Raw genomic sequence first — 19,926 nt, 5'->3', positions numbered from 1 at the left:
CTGTTAAAAAGGGCTAAATCGCAAAATCACTGCAGGGGACACAAGTTCATATGGTCTTCTAACTATATACCAAATTTGAGTGAAATCCATAAAGAAACTAGAACTATCGCCAGCATGGCTGACTAATACCCCCGCAATCTACACGAGTCAATGGTGAATTGGAACTGTTTATTAGAGGCTAACTAAGATAACCCAGTAATATAGTGACCAGTTGCCATAGCAGCCATTATTTTGAGAAAAAGAAAGTGGCATGCATATCTACACATGGTCCTCTATATTTGTGTGAAGTTTCATTGAAATTGGCCCTTCAGTTAAGGAGTTGTCCGTACAAACTTAAAGTTATGGTTCTTATCGGAAAACCTGTTTATAGTGACCAGTTGCCAAAGCAACCATAATTTTGAGAAGAAAGTGGCATGCACATCTACACATTGTCCTTTATATTTGTGTGAAGTTTCATTGAAATCGGCCCTTCGGTTTAGGAGGAGTTGTCCGGACAAACTTAAAGTTATGGTTCTTATCGGAAAACCTGTTTATAGTGACCAGTTGCCATAGCAACCATAATTTTGAGAAGAAGAAAGTGGCATGCACATCTACCCATGGTCTTCTATATTTGTGTGAAGTTTCATTGAAATCGGCCCTTCGGTTTAGGAGGAGTTGTCCGGACAAACTTAAAGTTATGGTTCTTATCGGAAAACCTGTTTATAGTGACCAGTTGCCAAAGCAACCATAATTTTGAGAAAAAGAAAGTGGCATGCACATCTACACATGATCATTAATATGTGTGTGAAGTTTCATTGGAATCGGTCCATCGGTTTAGGAGTTGTCCGGACAAAATGTGTCTACAGACGGACGTACGGACGGACAACCTGATTCCAGTATACCCCCTAACTTCGTTGCGGGGGTATAATGAGCGAATGCATAGCCGGACAAATTTTGTGACAGACGGACAAGGTGATTCCAGTATACCCCCCTAACTGCGTTAATAAATAAATAAATAAATAAACATTTTACATCATGCATAACAATATTTTTATAATACTGATAATAACAGTGATCACAATGTAATTTGAACTATATACACTGCATTGTGCGAAGCTTTGATATTTCAAAATTACTCCTGGATTTTTCAAAAGACGGCTTTAAGTATGATCATGGACATTCCAAAACAATGCCTTTTATATTTGTTCAAGGATATTTCAATAAAAAGGCTTGAAAATTTGTTCATGGACATTCCAATGCGATGGTTTACAAATTTGATGATGGAACAATGGCTTACATATTTGTTCATGGACTTTAAAAAGACGACTTACAGTTGTGTTCAACATTTAAAAATAATAGTTTCAAATGGGTTTATTGATATTTCAAAAGAATTGTTAACAAATTTGTTTATGGATGTTTCAAAAGAATGGTTAACAAAATTGTTCATTGGTATTTAAAAGTAGAAGGCGAACAAATTTGCTCTATACTATTTTCAAACGAAGGGCTGACGAATGTCTTCATTACATTTTAAAACAAGGACCAATTCATTTGCTCAGCAATAATTCAAAATAAGCTTCACATATATTTCTTAAGAAGTTACACATTTTGCTCATTGATATTTCATAAAACTGCTAATCTCTTTGCTCTTTAGTTTCAAAACAATGACGTACATAATTGGCATTTCAAAACAAATTGGGTATTAACAATTCATTAAAGGACTGACACATTTTTCATGGATGTGGATATTTCGAAAGAATGACTTACAAGTTTCATTAACAATTGAAGACAATGGCTTACAGCTTCGGTTTTTGGCATGTCAGAAGAGATTCCAAACGAAGGGCTAACAAATGTTTTTATGTAATATTTCAAAATAAGGACCAATTAATTCGCTCGGCAATGTTTCAAAGTTTCCAAAGAATGCCTAACGTTTGTAAAAAAAAAAGAAGATACAAAAGACATTATAACATTTTTCAAATCTTTAGATACAGAAGAACTAATGTGAATTACACTGTATCATACAGTTGTTTCGTCCTTATGGGACTCGTCAGTGATGCCAAGGGTCTGAAGTGTTGATACATGGAACTCTCAAAATATCTTGTAAAGAATTAAATTGGCCAACGTTCCTGAGAGCAAAGGTATATAAATATTATCAGGACTGTACAAACCAAAATTATTGAGTGCCGAAATGTCACTATGGGATACACTATACCGACTGTTAGGGACTGTCGAGTCGACGACGGGAGGCGACCAAATTGAGTATCGAAAAAGCAGCAATGTAATGTAGGATATATGAGGGATGCTGTTTGAGATGTCCAAAAAAACAACGATAGTTAAGGAATTAAGAAAGTATTAACAAATTGAATAATTAATACGATGAATTGTCAGATACCACCATGGGATCATGTAGAGAACAAGGCCTTTAACGTTCGATAAAGGCTATATATATATCGCGGTACATTTTACCAACATCCCCGTCGTTATGTATCTAATTGACACCACCTCCACAAAGGTGACATTTTTCGCCGATTTCGTTCATACAAGTTTCACAATAATCGGCTGAACACGTTGGATTTGTACAAGTGACTATTTTGAGATATTCGCCTTCGTTTGATCCACAGTTGAGACAGGTTCTCGATTCTGGTTTCTTTTTCCCAAACCTTCCTGCAAATGGTCCTTTGTTATCACTTTTCTTCGTCATCCGTCTTTCCTTCTTCATGCTGCGGAGATGCTGTTTAAGTTGTAACTGATGTGTTTTTCTGTCATGTCGTATTTTTCTGTGTAGGTACACGGTCCTCTCCTGCTCCTGTTCTGGGTAGTAATAGGCACATATTTTCCTCCTCAGACGAAGGCTGTAGGACTGCGATAACACGGCTATTATAGCCAGGCCGTATAGGACAGCATAAGCATAGAAAAGGTTAACATTAGGCTCGGCAGGGTTAGGGAGACAACTGGTGACGTTAAAATCGGCATCGTATACGTTATAGAGGTTGATCCCAGTTATAAAAGAGCGCATCAGCTTGGCGATCTCACCTGTACCAGTGATTTCTAGCAGTATACTGCTTTGTCCCGACAGTTCGATGTTCACTCGACCGTAACGGTGTATCAGATATACACAGTAGTAGAGAATGTAGTCGAAGAAGACGATGAGGAAGGCGAATATCATGTGTAAGATAACCTGTATGATTCCTACTGTACTAGACCTGACCTCGGCCGGGGACATCTTCGGTGATTTGGTGTCTGTGTACATACGTTTTTCTCGTTTCCTCAGGGGAAGGATGAATGACTCTCCTTTCGTTTCCCGCTCTTTGTCGTAAGCCTTGAACGCTGTTGTTATGTATATGTTGTTGTACTCGTCACGGGAAATGTAATACTTCAGGTACACAAATGATTGGATAAATAAAAGAAGCAGAGAAAGGGCAAGTAAATTAGTGACCAAAGTCACCCCGAATTGTATCCAGTCAACATTATAGTTTAAGCTTGATTCCACTTCGTCGATAAACTCGCCGGGAGTTTTGGTAGCGTTAGCTAATCCGGATAGACCAAGTTCTCTTATCACATCAAACGCGAACCAACTCTCTATTTCATCTATTCCTTTTTGGACTTCCTTGGCGACGGCGTTAGCAGCTGAGTCCAGAGCCTCGACAGGAGAGCATGCGAATGAGCCTATGTTGACAACCTGACACACACCCGACACGTCTAAGATGTCACAGACATCAGCCAATCCTCTCTTGAATCTGTCGACAGAGAAAGCATCATATTAACACTCATTACATATAAAGCGTAAAACGACCCTATGGATTTTAATCCTTATAGCGTAAAAGGGTTTCTATGACCTCACGAGCAACAGGCAATTGTAAGGATATTTGTTTTAATGATAATTAAATGTATGATACGAGCGCTGATTGACAAGTTGTGAGCCTGATATTGAAGGATTTGAATTTTGCCAGACATATTGTATTATTTTTCAACATAATCCCCTTCAGTATCTATACACTTGCCAGCGGTAATTGAGGGCGTAATGCCACTTATATATAACACCTTTTATTGGCTGCTCAGAAAGTCATCCACTGCATTCTAGGGTTAGGGATAGGATTAGGGTGCCCAAAATAGCTGTTTATAGATGAATGTCTGATGGAGCGAGATCAGATGAATAAGGTTGATGCTCAATCAATGTAAAGCCACCATCGTGAATGGCAAACATGGCAATGAGAGACTCTTTCATCCTTGCCCTAACATATTTTGCCATTTCGCAAAAGCCGCTTGTCTTGTTTTCTTTAAAGTGCTACCTCGTCGATATAAACTAACCAAATGAGACTAGTCCTAGTCAGAGAATAGTAGGAATTAAAAAGAACATCCCCGAGTAGTACCTCCTTCCATACGAGGCTCACAACATATCAACCAACTCTCGTAAGATATTATTAAGATACACCGGATAAATGCACTAAGTGTAATCGAGTCTAGACGTTCTAAAGGTACATACCGATGATGTTCCCCTTTCATTAGTAGTGCTAGGGTTAGGTGCTTGTGTTCCCGTATAAAATCCTTCAGTTCGTTTTCTGTCTCGCGCCGTTTCCTCTTTAGTCCCAGTGATCCTAACGTGCTCACACATTTCGTCTTGGCGTTGCTTATTTCACTTACACACGACGTGTACGCATCGGTGAAAAGACGATTACATTCCTGAAATACAAGGAATACTTTCTGTAACTATAACAACTATGTGACTTTGTATAACACCTCTCACTGTCTGTCTCAGAAAACGAATTAGACGTATGTACATATATGTATGTCTTAAGTCCGTGGTCAAACAGTTTCCGATTTATGGGTGGTAAAATGGTCAATACATGTAGTTCATGACTGATTAGATCAAATAAAACAGTACATCCTAATTACAAGCTTCACACATTCTATACCGGGTACCGTTAGTCACGACATGATTGGAGTTACCGTAGATAACTCACATTCTATACCGCGTACCGTTAGTCAAGACAGGATTGGAGTTACCGAAGATAACTCACATTCTATACCACGTACCGTTAGTCACGACAGGATTGGAGTTACCGTAGATAACACACATTCTATACCGTGTACCGTTAGTCAGACAGGATTGGAGTTACCGTAGATAACTCACATTCTATACCGTGTACCGTTAGTCACGACAGGATTGGAGTTACCGTAGATAACTCACATTCTATACCACGTACCGTTAGTCACGACAGGATTGGAGTTACCGTAGATAACTCACATTCTATACCACGTACCGTTAGTCACGACAGGATTGGAGTTACTGTAGATAACTCACATTCTATACCGTGTACCGTTAGTCAGACAGGATTGGAGTTACCGTAGATAACTCACATTCTATACCGTGTACCGTTAGTCACGACAGGATTGGAGTTACCGTAGATAACTCACATTCTATACCACGTACCGTTAGTCAGACAGGATTGGAGTTACCGTAGATAACTCACATTCTATACCACGTACCGTTAGTCACGACAGGATTGGAGTTACCGTAGATAACTCACATTCTATACCGGGTACCGTTAGTCAGACAGGATTGGAGTTACCGTAGATAACTCGCATTCTATACCGTGTACCGTTAGTCAGACAGGATTGGAGTTAACGTAGATAACTCACATTCTATACCGTGTACCGTTAGTCACGACAGGATTGGAGTTACCGTAGATAACTCACATTCTATACCACGTACCGTTAGTCAGACAGGATTGGAGTTACCGTAGATAACTCACATTCTATACCGTGTACCGTTAGTCAAGACAGGATTGGAGTTACCGCAGATAACTCACATTCTATACCACGTACCGTTAGTCACGACAGGATTGGAGTTACCGTAGATAACTCACATTCTATACCCCGTACCGTTAGTCACGACAGGATTGGAGTTACCGTAGATAACTCACATTCTATACCGCGTACCGTTAGTCAAGACAGGATTGGAGTTACCGTAGATAACTCACATTCTATACCGGGTACCGTTAGTCACGACAGGATTGGAGTTACCGTAGATAACTCACATTCTATACCACGTACCGTTAGTCACGACAGGATTGGAGTTACCGTAGATAACTCACATTCTATACCGGGTACCGTTAGTCACGACAGGATTGGAGTTACCGTAGATAACTCACATTCTATACCGATAACCGTTAGTCAAGACAGGATTGAAGTTACCGAAGATAACTCACATTCTATACCACGTACCGTTAGTCACGACAGGATTGGAGTTACCGTAGATAACTCACATTCTATACCACGTACCGTTAGTCACGACAGGATTGGAGTTACCGTAGATAACTCACATTCTATACCGGGTACCGTTAGTCACGACAGGATTGGAGTTACCGTAGATAACACACATTCTATACCGTGTACCGTTAGTCACGACAGGATTGGAGTTACCGTAGATAACACACATTCTATACCGTGTACCGTTAGTCACGACAGGATTGGAGTTACCGTAGATAACTCACATTCTATACCGGGTACCGTTAGTCACGACAGGATTGGAGTTACCGTAGATAACACACATTCTATACCGTGTACCGTTAGTCACGACAGGATTGGAGTTACCGTAGATAACTCACATTCTATACCGGGTACCGTTAGTCACGACAGGATTGGAGTTACCGTAGATAACACACATTCTATACCGTGTACCGTTAGTCACGACAGGATTGGAGTTACCGTAGATAACACACATTCTATACCGTGTACCGTTAGTCAAGACAGGATTGGAGTTACCGTAGATAACACACATTCTATACCACGTACCGTTAGTCAAGACAGGATTGGAGTTACCGTAGATAACACACATTCTATACCGTGTACCGTTAGTCACGACAGGGTTGGAGTTACCGTAGATAACTCACATTCTATACCGTGTACCGTTAGTCACGACAGGATTGGAGTTACCGTAGATAACTCACATTCTATACCGTGTACCGTTAGTCACGACAGGATTGGAGTTACCGTAGATAACTCACATTCTATACCCCGTACCGTTAGTCACGACAGGATTGGAGTTACCGTAGATAACTCACATTCTATACCGTGTACCGTTAGTCACGACAGGATTGGAGTTACCGTAGATAACACACATTCTATACCGTGTACCGTTAGTCACGACAGGGTTGGAGTTACCGTAGATAACACACATTCTATACCGGGTACCGTTAGTCACGACAGGATTGGAGTTACCGTAGATAACACACATTCTATACCGTGTACCGTTAGTCACGACAGGATTGAAGTTACCGTAGATAACTCACATTCTATAACACGTACCGTTAGTCACGACATGATTGGAGTTACCGTAGATAACTCACATTCTATACCACGTACCGTTAGTCACGACAGGATTGGAGTTACCGTCGATAACTCACATTCTATACCGTGTACCGTTAGTCACGACAGGATTGGAGTAACCGTAGATAACTCACATTCTATACCACGTACCGTTAGTCACGACAGGATTGGAGTTACCATAGATAACTCACATTCTATACCGTGTACCGTTAGTCACGACAGGATTGGAGTTACCGTAGATAACTCACATTCTATACCACGTACCGTTAGTCACGACAGGATTGGAGTTACCGTAGATAACTCACATTCTATACCGGGTACCGTTAGTCACGACAGGATTGGAGTTACCGTAGATAACTCACATTCTATACCCCGTACCGTTAGTCACGACAGGATTGGAGTTACCGTAGATAACTCACATTCTATACCACGTACCGTTAGTCACGACAGGATTGGAGTTACCGTAGATAACTCACATTCTATACCCCGTACCGTTAGTCACGACAGGATTGGAGTTACCGTAGATAACTCACATTCTATACCACGTACCGTTAGTCACGACAGGATTGGAGTTACCGTAGATAACTCACATTCTATACCGCGTACCGTTAGTCACGACAGGATTGGAGTTACCGTAGATAACTCACATTCTATACCACGTACGAGCTGTCAAAAGATTCTATATTGTCAGAATTAATCTATGTATACCATTTGCATACAGTATGGAGGAAAAACTCAACATCCAAGGTCAAATACCGCTTACCGTTTAGAAAAGACATGTATGATATACCACCAGTGTTATTGTGTAACTTACCACTGACGCGGCGTTGAGGACGGCTTTGGCGTCCTGTGCCCCGCTGTCAATGGCGTTGATGGCACTTGCAACAGGTCCAAACGCACTCTCTATGGCATTGCCGATGGCTCGTAGGCCCTTTGTGTTCTCTTCGATCTGGTCAGCGGCCTGATTGATGGGCTCCTGAAGCTGGGTTTTTAAGGACTCGCTTTGGTTGTAGATCACGTTCATGCTGCATGCCATGGCTGTGGAGACCTCCTTCGCGTTGTTTGAGATATTATGAACAGGTCCCGATAAAAGGATGCCCACAATGATTGTGAGAAGAAGGGCTCGACCACGAGCTGAGGCAAGACTGGGCAACATCAGTAGGCCTATACACCTGCAATGGACCGACAAAGCCAGACCGAGGCACATAAAGAACGTCAAACCCAAGGTTATATAGCCTGCGATATCCAGGGCAATTTTAAAGCCGTAAGCAAGCAGGAAGAACAGTCCAACGCCAGCTAATATCCCTATGATAATTCCGAAAACAGATTTCTGCCAAGCAAACTTGTTTCTTTCACTGGAAAATAGTTGATCAGCAAAATTTTTTATTTGGTTAAGACGTTTTTCTTTTGCCTCCTCTGTTTTATCCTCGTCCATTTCACTTAGTTCTTCCTCGTGGTCACTGACGATGTCATTGTCTGTGTCGAAGTCTTCGGCATTATCAGAATCCTCTATCTCGGAATCGTTTCCCATTTTTGACTTCAAATCTCTCATCTCCATGACAGTATTATCTGGTTCGAGAGCTGGTCTGTCGATTTGACTATTATATTGAGGCTCCTGGTTCCTACGAGATCTGGCCTTAGTGAACCTACGTATGATATTAGTGGTGAACGTCTCCACCTTCTGGACGTAGGATGCAGGGAAAACCCCAGTTTCGTTGGTATTGATATTCGTCCCAATAACCCAGCCATTTCCAACATCTTTCACTTTTCGGAATATGTCTCCAACCTGTAACCGTATTTCCTCCGACCCTTCCGGCTCGAAGGCGGCTATAGCTTCATACGACATTATCCCTAGTGTCTAATCTGTAAGTATAGGACAAGTCAGATTATATCTAAATCAACTCATTATACGTCTATTTTTATCTCACAAACTTACTCAATTGATAATTTTTGAACGACTAATATATTACAACATATGAATCATGTTTTATGCATTTTAACGATTTTACAACTTTTGAAGGCTGTTTTATGTCATAGACTTACTGAATTTATACTATTTTAATTTTACAACAATTAAAGCATGTTTTATCAACTTATGCTGATCATTTTTTATAGCATCAAAGGACCAGTAGTTCTAAATGTGGAGATGAATGAGGGTTACTCTGTACAACGTAGTAATTAGATATACAATGTAGGTTACTGTATACAAAGTAGTAATTAGATATACAATGTGGGTTACTGTATACAAAGTAGTAATTAGATATATAATGTGGGTTACTGTATACAACGTAGTAATTAGATATATAACGTGGGTTACTGTATACAATGTAGTAATTAGATATACAACGTGGGTTACTGTATACAAAGTAGTAATTAGATATACAATGTGGGTTACTGTATACAAAGTAGTAATTAGATATATAACGTGGGTTACTGTATACAATGTAGTAATTAGATATACAACGTGGGTTACTGTATACAACGTAGTAATTAGATATACAATGTGGGTTACTGTATACAAAGTAGTAACTAGATATACAATGTTGGTTACTGTATACAAAGTAGTAATTAGATATACAATGTGGGTTACTGTATACAATGTAGTAATTAGATATACAATGTGGGTTACTGTATACAACGTAGTAATTAGATATACAATGTGGGTTACTGTATACAATGTAGTAATTAGATATACAATGTGGGTTACTGCATACAACGTAGTAATTAGATATACAATGTGGGTTACTGTATACAATGTAGTAATTAGATATACAATGTGGGTTACTGTATACAACGTAGTAATTAGATATACAATGTGGGTTACTGCATACAACGTAGTAATTAGATATACAATGTGGGTTACTGTATACAATGTAGTAATTAGATATACAATGTGGGTTACTGTATACAACGTAGTAATTAGATATACAATGTGGGTTACTGTATACAACGTAGTAATTAGATATACAATGTGGGTTACTGCATACAACGTAGTAATTAGATATACAATGTGGGTTACTGTATACAATGTAGTAATTAGATATACAATGTGGGTTACTGTATACAACGTAGTAATTAGATATACAATGTGGGTTACTGTATACAACGTAGTTATTAGATATACAATGTGGGTTACTGTATACAAAGTAGTAATTATATATACAATGTGGGTTACTGTATACAACGTAGTAATTAGATTTACAATGTGGGTTACTGTATACAACGTAGTAATTAGATATACAATGTGGGTTACTGTATACAACATAGTAATTAGATATACAATGTGGGTTACTGTATACAACGTAGTAATTAGATATACAATGTGGGTTACTGTATACAACGTAGTAATTAGATATACAATGTGGGTTACTGTATACAATGTAGTAATTATATATACAATGTGGGTTACTGTATACAACGTAGTAATTAGATATACAATATGGGTTACTGTATACAAAGTAGTAATTATATATACAATGTGTGTTACTGTATACAAAGTAGTAATTAGATATACAATATGGGCTACTGTATACAAAGTAGTAATTAGATATACAATGTGGGTTACTGTATACAAAGTAGTAATTATATATACAATGTGGGTTACTGTATACAACGTAGTAATTAGATATACAATGTGGGTTACTGTATACAACGTAGTAATTAGATATACAATGTGGGTTACTGTATACAAAGTAGTAATTAGATATACAATGTGGGTTACTGTATACAAAGTAGTAGCTAGATATACAATGTGGATTACTGCATACAAAGTAGTAATTAGATATACAATGTGGGTTACTGTATACAATGTAGTAATTAGATATACAATGTGTGTTACTGTATACAAAGTAGTAATTAGATATACAATGTGGGTTACTGTATACAACGTAGTAATTAGATATACAATGTGGGTTACTGTATAGAACGTAGTAATAAGATATGCAATGTGGGTTACTGTATACAAAGTAGTAATTAGATATACAATGTGGGTTACTGTATACAATGTAGTAATTAGATATACAATGTGGGCTACTGTATACAAAGTAGTAATTAGATATACAATGTGGGTTACTGTATACAATGTAGTAATTAGATATACAATGTGGGTTACTGCATACAACGTAGTAATTAGATATACAATGTGGGTTACTGTATACAACGTAGTAATTAGATATACAATGTGGGTTACTGTATACAAAGTAGTAATTAGATATACAATATGGGTTACTGTATAGAAAGTAGTAATTAGATATACAATGTGGGTTACTGTATAGAAAGTAGTAATTAGATATACAATATGGGCTACTGTATACAAAGTAGTAATTAGATATACAATGTGGGTTACTGTATACAAAGTAGTAATTAGATATACAATATGGGTTACTGTATACAAAGTAGTAATTATATATACAATGTGGGTTACTGTATACAATGTAGTAATTAGATATACAATGTGGGTTACTGTATACAACGTAGTAATTAGATATACAATATGGGTTACTGTATACAAAGTAGTAATTATATATACAATGTGGGTTACTGTATACAATGTAGTAATTAGATATACAATGTGGGTTACTGTATACAACGTAGTAATTAGATATACAATGTGGGTTACTGTATACAACGTAGTAATTATAAATACAATGTGGGTTACTGTATACAATGTAGTAATTATATATACAATGTGGGTTACTGTATACAAAGTAGTAATTAGATATACAATGTGGGTTACTGTATACAATGTAGTAATTACATATACAATGTGGGTTACTGTATATAACGTAGTAATTAGATATACAATGTGGGTTACTGTATACAAAGTAGTAATTAGATATACAATGTGGGTTACTGTATACAACATAGTAATTAGATATACAATGTGGGTTACTGTATACAATGTAGTAATTAGATATACAATGTGGGTTACTGTATACAACGTAGTAATTAGATATACGATGTGGGTTACTGTATACAATGTAGTAATTAGATATACAATGTGGGTTACTGTATCCAACATAGTATATACAATGTGGGTTACTGTATACAACGTAGTAATTAGATATACAATGTGGGTTACTGTATACAAAGTAGTAATTATATATACAATGTGGGTTACTGTATACAATGTAGTAATTAGATATACAATGTGGGTTACTGTATACAACATAGTAATTAGATATACAATGTGGGTTACTGTGTACAACATAGTAATTAGATATACAATGTGGGTTACTGTATACAACATAGTAATTAGATATACAATGTGGGTTACTGTATACAAAGTAGTAATTAGATATACAATGTGGGTTACTGTATACAAAGTAGTAATTATATATACAATGTGTGTTACTGTATACAAAGTAGTAATTAGATATACAATGTGGGTTACTGTATACAACGTAGTAATTAGATATACAATGTGGGTTACTGTATACAACGTAGTAATTATAAATACAATGTGGGTTACTGTATACAAAGTAGTAATAAGATATACGATGTGGGTTACTGTATACAAAGTAGTAATTAGATATACAATGTGGGTTACTGTGTACAACATAGTAATTAGATATACAATGTAGGTTACTGTATACAAAGTAGTAATTAGATATACAATGTGGGTTACTGTATACAAAGTAGTAATTAGATATACAATGTGGGTTACTGTATACAATGTAGTAATTAGATATACAATGTGGGTTACTGCATACAACGTAGTAATTAGATATACAATGTGGGTTACTGTTTACAACGTAGTAATTAGATATACAATGTGGGTTACTGTATACAACGTAGTAATTAGATATACAATGTGGGGACTGTATACAACATAGTATATACAATGTGGGTTACTGTATACAAAGTAGTAATTAGATATACAATGTGGGTTACTGTGTACAACATAGTAATTAGATATACAATGTAGGTTACTGTATACAAAGTAGTAATTAGATATACAATGTGGGTTACTGTATACAAAGTAGTAATTAGATATACAATGTGGGTTACTGTATACAATGTAGTAATTAGATATACAATGTGGGTTACTGCATACAACGTAGTAATTAGATATACAATGTGGGTTACTGTATACAATGTAGTAATTAGATATACAATGTGGGTTACTGTATACAATGTAGTAATTAGATATACAATGTGGGTTACTGTATACAACGTAGTAATTAGATATACAATGTGGGTTACTGTTTACAAAGTAGTAATTAGATATACAATGTGGGTTACTGTATACAATGTAGTAATTAGATATAGAATGTGGGTTACTGTATACAACGTAGTAATTAGATATACAATGTGGGTTACTGTATACAATGTAGTAATTAGATATACAATGTGGGTTACTGTATACAATGTAGTAATTAGATATACAATGTGGGTTACTGTATACAATGTAGTAATTAGATATACAATGTGGGTTACTGTATACAATGTAGTAATTAGATATACAATGTGGGTTACTGTTTACAAAGTAGTAATTAGATATACAATGTGGGTTACTGTATACAAAGTAGTAATTAGATATACAATGTGTGTTACTGTATACAAAGTAGTAATTAGATATACAATGTGGGTTACTGTATACAACGTAGTAATTAGATATACAATGTGGGTTACTGTGTACAACGTAGTAATTAGATATACAATGTGGGTTACTGTATACAAAGTAGTAATTAGATATACAATGTGGGTTACTGTATACAAAGTAGTAATTAGATATACAATGTGGGTTACTGTATACAATGTAGTAATTAGATATACAATGTGGGTTACTGTATACAACGTAGTAATTAGATATACAATGTGGGTTACTGTATACAAAGTAGTAATTAGATATACAATGTGGGTTACTGTGTACAACGTAGTAATTAGATATACAATGTGGGTTACTGTATACAAAGTAGTAATTAGATATACAATGTGGGTTACTGTATACAACGTAGTAATTAGATATACAATGTGGGTTATTGTATACAACGTAGTAATTAGATATACGATATGGGTTACTGTATACAAAGTAGTAATTAGATATACAATGTGGGTTACTGTATACAAAGTAGTAATTAGATATACAATGTGGGTTACTGTATACAACGTAGTAATTAGATATACAATGTGGGTTATTGTATACAACGTAGTAATTAGATATACGATATGGGTTACTGTATACAAAGTAGTAATTAGATATACAATGTGGGTTACTGTATACAACGTAGTAATTAGATATACAATGTGGGTTATTGTATACAAAGTAGTAATTAGATATACAGTGTTGGTTACTGTATACAAAGTAGTAATTAGATATACAACGTGGGTTACTGTATACAACGTAGTAATTAGATATACAATGTGGGTTACTGTATACAACGTAGTAATTAGATATACAATGTGGGTTACTGTATACAACGTAGTAATTAGATATACAATGTGGGTTATTGTATACAAAGTAGTAATTAGATATACAGTGTTGGTTACAGTATACAAAGTAGTAATTAGATATACAATGTGGGTTACTGTATACAAAGTAGTAATTAGATATACAATGTGGGTTACTGTATACAATGTAGTAATTAGATATACAATGTGGGTTACTGTATACAAAGTAGTAATTAGATATACAATGTGGGTTACTGTATACAACGTAGTAATTAGATATACAATGTGGGTTACTGTATACAATGTAGTAATTATATATACAATGTGTGTTACTGTATACAACGTAGTAATTATATATACAATGTGGGTTACTGTATACAACGTAGTAATTAGATATACAATGTGGGTTACTGTATACAATGTAGTAATTATATATACAATGTGGGTTACTGCATACAACGTAGTAATTAGATATACAATGTGGATTACTGTATACAACGTAGTAATTAGATATACAATGTGGGTTACTGTATACAACATAGTAATTAGATATACAATGTGGGTTACTGTATACAAAGTAGTAATTAGATATACAATGTGGGTTACTGTATACAAAGTAGTAATTAGATATACAATGTGGGTTACTGTATACAACGTAGTAATTAGATATACAATGTGTGTTACTGTATACAACGTAGTAATTAGATATACAATGTGGGTTACTGTATACAAAGTAGTAATTATATATACAATGTGGGTTACTGCATACAACGTAGTAATTAGATATACAATGTGGATTACTGTATACAACGTAGTAATTAGATATACAATGTGGGTTACTGTATACAACGTAGTAATTAGATATACAATGTGGGTTACTGTATACAAAGTAGTAATTATATATACAATGTGGGTTACTGTATACAACGTAGTAATTAGATATACAATGTGGGTTACTGTATACAACGTAGTAATTAGATATACAATGTGGGTTACTGTATACAACATAGTAATTAGATATACAATGTGGGTTACTGTATACAAAGTAGTAATTAGATATACAATGTGGGTTACTGTATACAAAGTAGTAATTAGATATACAATGTGGGTTACTGTATACAAAGTAGTAATTAGATATACAATGTGGGTTACTGTATACAATGTAGTAATTAGATATACAATGTGGGTTACTGTATAGAACATAGTAATTAGATATACAATGTAGGTTACTGTATACAACATAGTAATTAGATATACAATGTGGGTTACTGTATACAACATAGTAATTAGATATACAATGTGGGTTACTGTATACAACGTAGTAATTAGATATACAATATGTGTTACTGTATACAACATAGTAATTATATATACAATGTGGATTACTGTATACAACGTAGTAATTAGATATACAATGTGGGTTACTGTATACAACGTAGTAATTATATATACAATGTGGGTTACTGTATACAACATAGTAATTAGATATACAATGTGGGTTACTGTATACAACGTAGTAATTAGATATACAATGTGGGTTACTGTATACAAAGTAGTAATTAGATATACAATGTGGGTTACTGTATACAAAGTAGTAGCTAGATATACAATGTGGGTTACTGTATACAACGTAGTAATTAGATATACAATGTGGGTTACTGTATACAAAGTAGTAATTAGATATACAATGTGGGTTACTGTATACAACGTAGTAATTAGATATACAATGTGGGTTACTGTATCCAACGTAGTAATTAGATATACAATGTTGGTTACTGTATACAACGTAGTAATTAGATATACAATGTGGGTTACTGTATACAATGTAGTAATTATATATACAATGTGGGTTACTGTATACAACGTAGTAATTAGATATACAATGTTGGTTACTGTATACAACGTATTAATTAGATATATAATGATGGCTACTGATCAATTCGTTATTTATGTTTGTGGCTTGATAGGTTAAACGACATGGGTAAACGACAGTAAATACCGACATTGAAATTTTTTGTATGGAAACCCTAGACTAATTATAACACCAAAAGCTCCGGAATGGGAAGCGTCTTTCGGGTCATCGACGACAACCCCATGTACATGGTAGACAAATCGTTTTGGCCGTAAACTCGTCAAACTTTGTTAATTAGCATTGATAAGTATGCAGTATTATACAGCTCAAATGTATACCATTAAACTGACTCTAAAGCCCTAGTTGTCTCCCCTGTATAATGGTATAAACATTAGGCACTAGTTATCTCCCCTGTAGAATGGTATAAACGTTAAGCCCTAGTTATCTCCCCTGTAGAATGGTATAAACATTAAGCCCTAGTTATCTCCCCTGTAGAATGGTATAAACATTAAACCCTAGTTATCTCCCCTATATAATGGTATCAACATAAGGCCCTAGTTATCTCCCCTGTAGAAGAGTTAACTCAAGAATGTGTGTAACTTTTATCCTCTGAGATGACTTGAGAGACTTACATTGATACTCTCGGATGACTTGAGAGACATTGATACTCTCGGATGACTTGAGAGATTTACATTGATACTCTCGGATGACTTGAGAGATTTACATTGATACTCTCGGATGACTTGAGAGATTTACATTGATACTCTCGGATGACTTGAGAGACATTCATACTCTCGGGTGGCTTGAGAGACTCAATTGATACTCTCGGATGACTTGAGAGATTTACATTGATACTCTCGGATGACTTGAGAGATTGACATTGATACTCTCGGATGACTTGAGAGATTTACATTGATACTCTCGGATGACTTGAGAGATTTACATTAATACTCTCGGATGACTTGAGAGATTTACATTGATACTCTCGGATGACTTGAGAGATTTACATTGATACTCTCGGATGACTTGAGAGACATTGATACTCTCGGATGACTTGAGAGATTTACATTGATACTCTCGGATGACTTGAGAGATTTACATTGATACTCTCGGATGACTTGAGAGATTTACATTGATACTCTCGGATGACTGGAGAGATTTACATTGATACTCTCGGATGACTTGAGAGATTTACATTGATACTCTCGGATGACTTGAGAGATTTACATTGATACTCTCGGATGACTTGAGAGACATTGATACTCTCGGATGACTTGAGAGATTTACATTGATACTCTCGGATGGATTGAGAGATTTACATTATAATACAATGAGAGCTACAATTTGGTCTCCGAGAGATAAACCATCTAACGTAGGGAAATATTGATATACATTTATATATACACTAGTATTTGAAGCCACATATACCTAAGTATACAACATGACGTACATAACAATTTGTGTCGGATTAATGGTGTATAGGTGATATTAATACAACCTGACTTTTACCGATTTGCTGTTTGTCACATTATAAACTAACAGAATTACAACCACAGATCAAGATATGAGTCATATTGAAAGTGAGGAAGTAATTTTCTGGGTCAATTAGTCAGTCGTCTTCAAGTGGATTCGGGTCCTCATGCGGGTTGATAAATATCATGGTCTCATATGGAAAATGGGACTTTAAGTATACATTTTCACTATTTATCCAAAGGTTTCTAATGTCGTATCGACCTTTTTATGTCAGATTTTTGAAAGGCCGATAAAACGTCAGAAACCTTCGGATTACCTCAAAAGCAGTGTAGTAGTAAAACCACCGCGATTTCATGTTAGAATTAGGACCATTTAAAACAAATATTAACGCTTTAATCTCACAATAATTCCTGACAAGTTTCAACTCAATCGATCTGATGTAACTAGAGATGATTTTTAAAATGACAGACATAGCGAACAGACATAGCGACCATCCTGGTACAATTGGCAAGGACCATCTTAGGACCATTTCAGTCAGGTTTGGGTAGAATCCCACCGGTGAAAATTGAAAAGTTTGGAAAGTGTTTTTAAGATGGCGGCCATCTCAAGATTATTACATTTAAGAATGTGCTTGTTGTCTAACCTGGAACCTTGAATCAACCTTACAAACAAATGAATCAACCTTACAAACAAATGAATCAACCTTACAAACAAATGAGGCCCTTACAAACAAATGAATCAACCTTACAAACAAATGAATCAACCTTACAAACAAATGAGGCCCTTACAAACAAATGAGGCCCTTACAAACAAATGAGGCCCTTACAAACAAATGAATCAACCTTACAAACAAATGAGGCCCTTACAAACAAATGAGGCCCTTACAAACAAATGAGGCCCTTACAAACAAATGAGGCCCTTACAAACAAATGAATCAACCTTACAAACAAATGAATCAACCTTACAAACAAATGAGGCCCTTACAAACAAATGAGGCCCTTACAAACAAATGAGGCCCTTACAAACAAATGAATCAACCTTACAAACAAATGAGGCCCTTACAAACAAATGAGGCCCTTACAAACAAATGAATCAACCTTACAAACAAATGAGGCCCTTACAAACAAATGAGGCCCTTACAAACAAATGAGGCCCTTACAAACAAACGAGGCCCTTACAAACAAATGAGGCCCTTACAAACAAATGGGGCATGGCGTCTGTCACGATTGTTTAGTTGAAGTTAGAGATAGCTTTCGGAACTGGTGTGGAATAATATCGTCCTTATTACATAATGATTATTATTATAGTAATCAAAAAGTATGGTAAAGTGTAGACATATAGTTACGTAGTGGTGTTTCCATCTCCTGCCAGGTCGCTTACGTCTGTAGTATTTACAGGCAGCCTGAGATGTTATGGGCATATATTATGGGGATTCATTTTGAATGATTTTAAATATGTTCTATATATAACAAAATCAATGCATTGTATTTAAGGAAAATGTTAATCTACAAACACAAGCTAAAGTAAAACAAATATGACTTACCTATTGTTTCCTCAGACAGGAGATACATCAGTGTGTATGATGAACCACGGTCCTTGTATACAGAGATAGAGGATGTATTAGTGTGCACGATGAACAGGAAGGTTAATCATAATTCATGTTTAGTATTAGTTGACTGACTCAAGTGTCTGTTCATAAAAGTCCGATTTTCATTTCGTTGGTGGACAGAAGTGACCAATAACTTCCAAAACATTTCATAAGTTACTACATCCCAGAGCTGTCCTAATCTTTTATAACACAGTAGTGACTCAGAGCTGTCCTAACCTTTTATAACACAGTAGTGACCCAGACCTGTCCTAACCTTTTATAACACAGTAGTGACTCAGACCTGTCCTAACCTTTT

At 35.9% G+C, this 19,926-nt stretch overlaps 1 protein-coding gene across 1 annotated transcript; it reads right to left on the bottom strand.

The window, feature by feature from the left end:
• Nucleotides 1-1,012: 1,012 nt before the first annotated feature.
• Nucleotides 1,013-19,657, bottom strand: LOC117331274 (DC-STAMP domain-containing protein 2-like). Its single transcript, XM_033889880.1, has 4 exons — nucleotides 19,566-19,657; nucleotides 8,120-9,168; nucleotides 4,460-4,656; nucleotides 1,013-3,713 (listed from the first exon to the last, which is right to left on the bottom strand). The coding sequence occupies exons 2-4, from the start codon at nucleotides 9,149-9,151 to the stop codon at nucleotides 2,465-2,467; spliced, it is 2,478 nt and encodes an 825-aa protein (XP_033745771.1). The 5' UTR covers nucleotides 9,152-9,168; nucleotides 19,566-19,657; the 3' UTR covers nucleotides 1,013-2,464.
• Between the last annotated feature and the right edge of the window lie 269 nt (nucleotides 19,658-19,926).

Source organism: Pecten maximus, chromosome 7 (assembly GCF_902652985.1).
Source record: "Pecten maximus chromosome 7, xPecMax1.1, whole genome shotgun sequence".
NCBI classification, from domain to species: Eukaryota; Metazoa; Mollusca; class Bivalvia; order Pectinida; family Pectinidae; genus Pecten; species Pecten maximus.
Note: the sequence above shows the minus strand (reverse complement) of the source record. Positions and strands in the feature narration are given on the sequence as shown.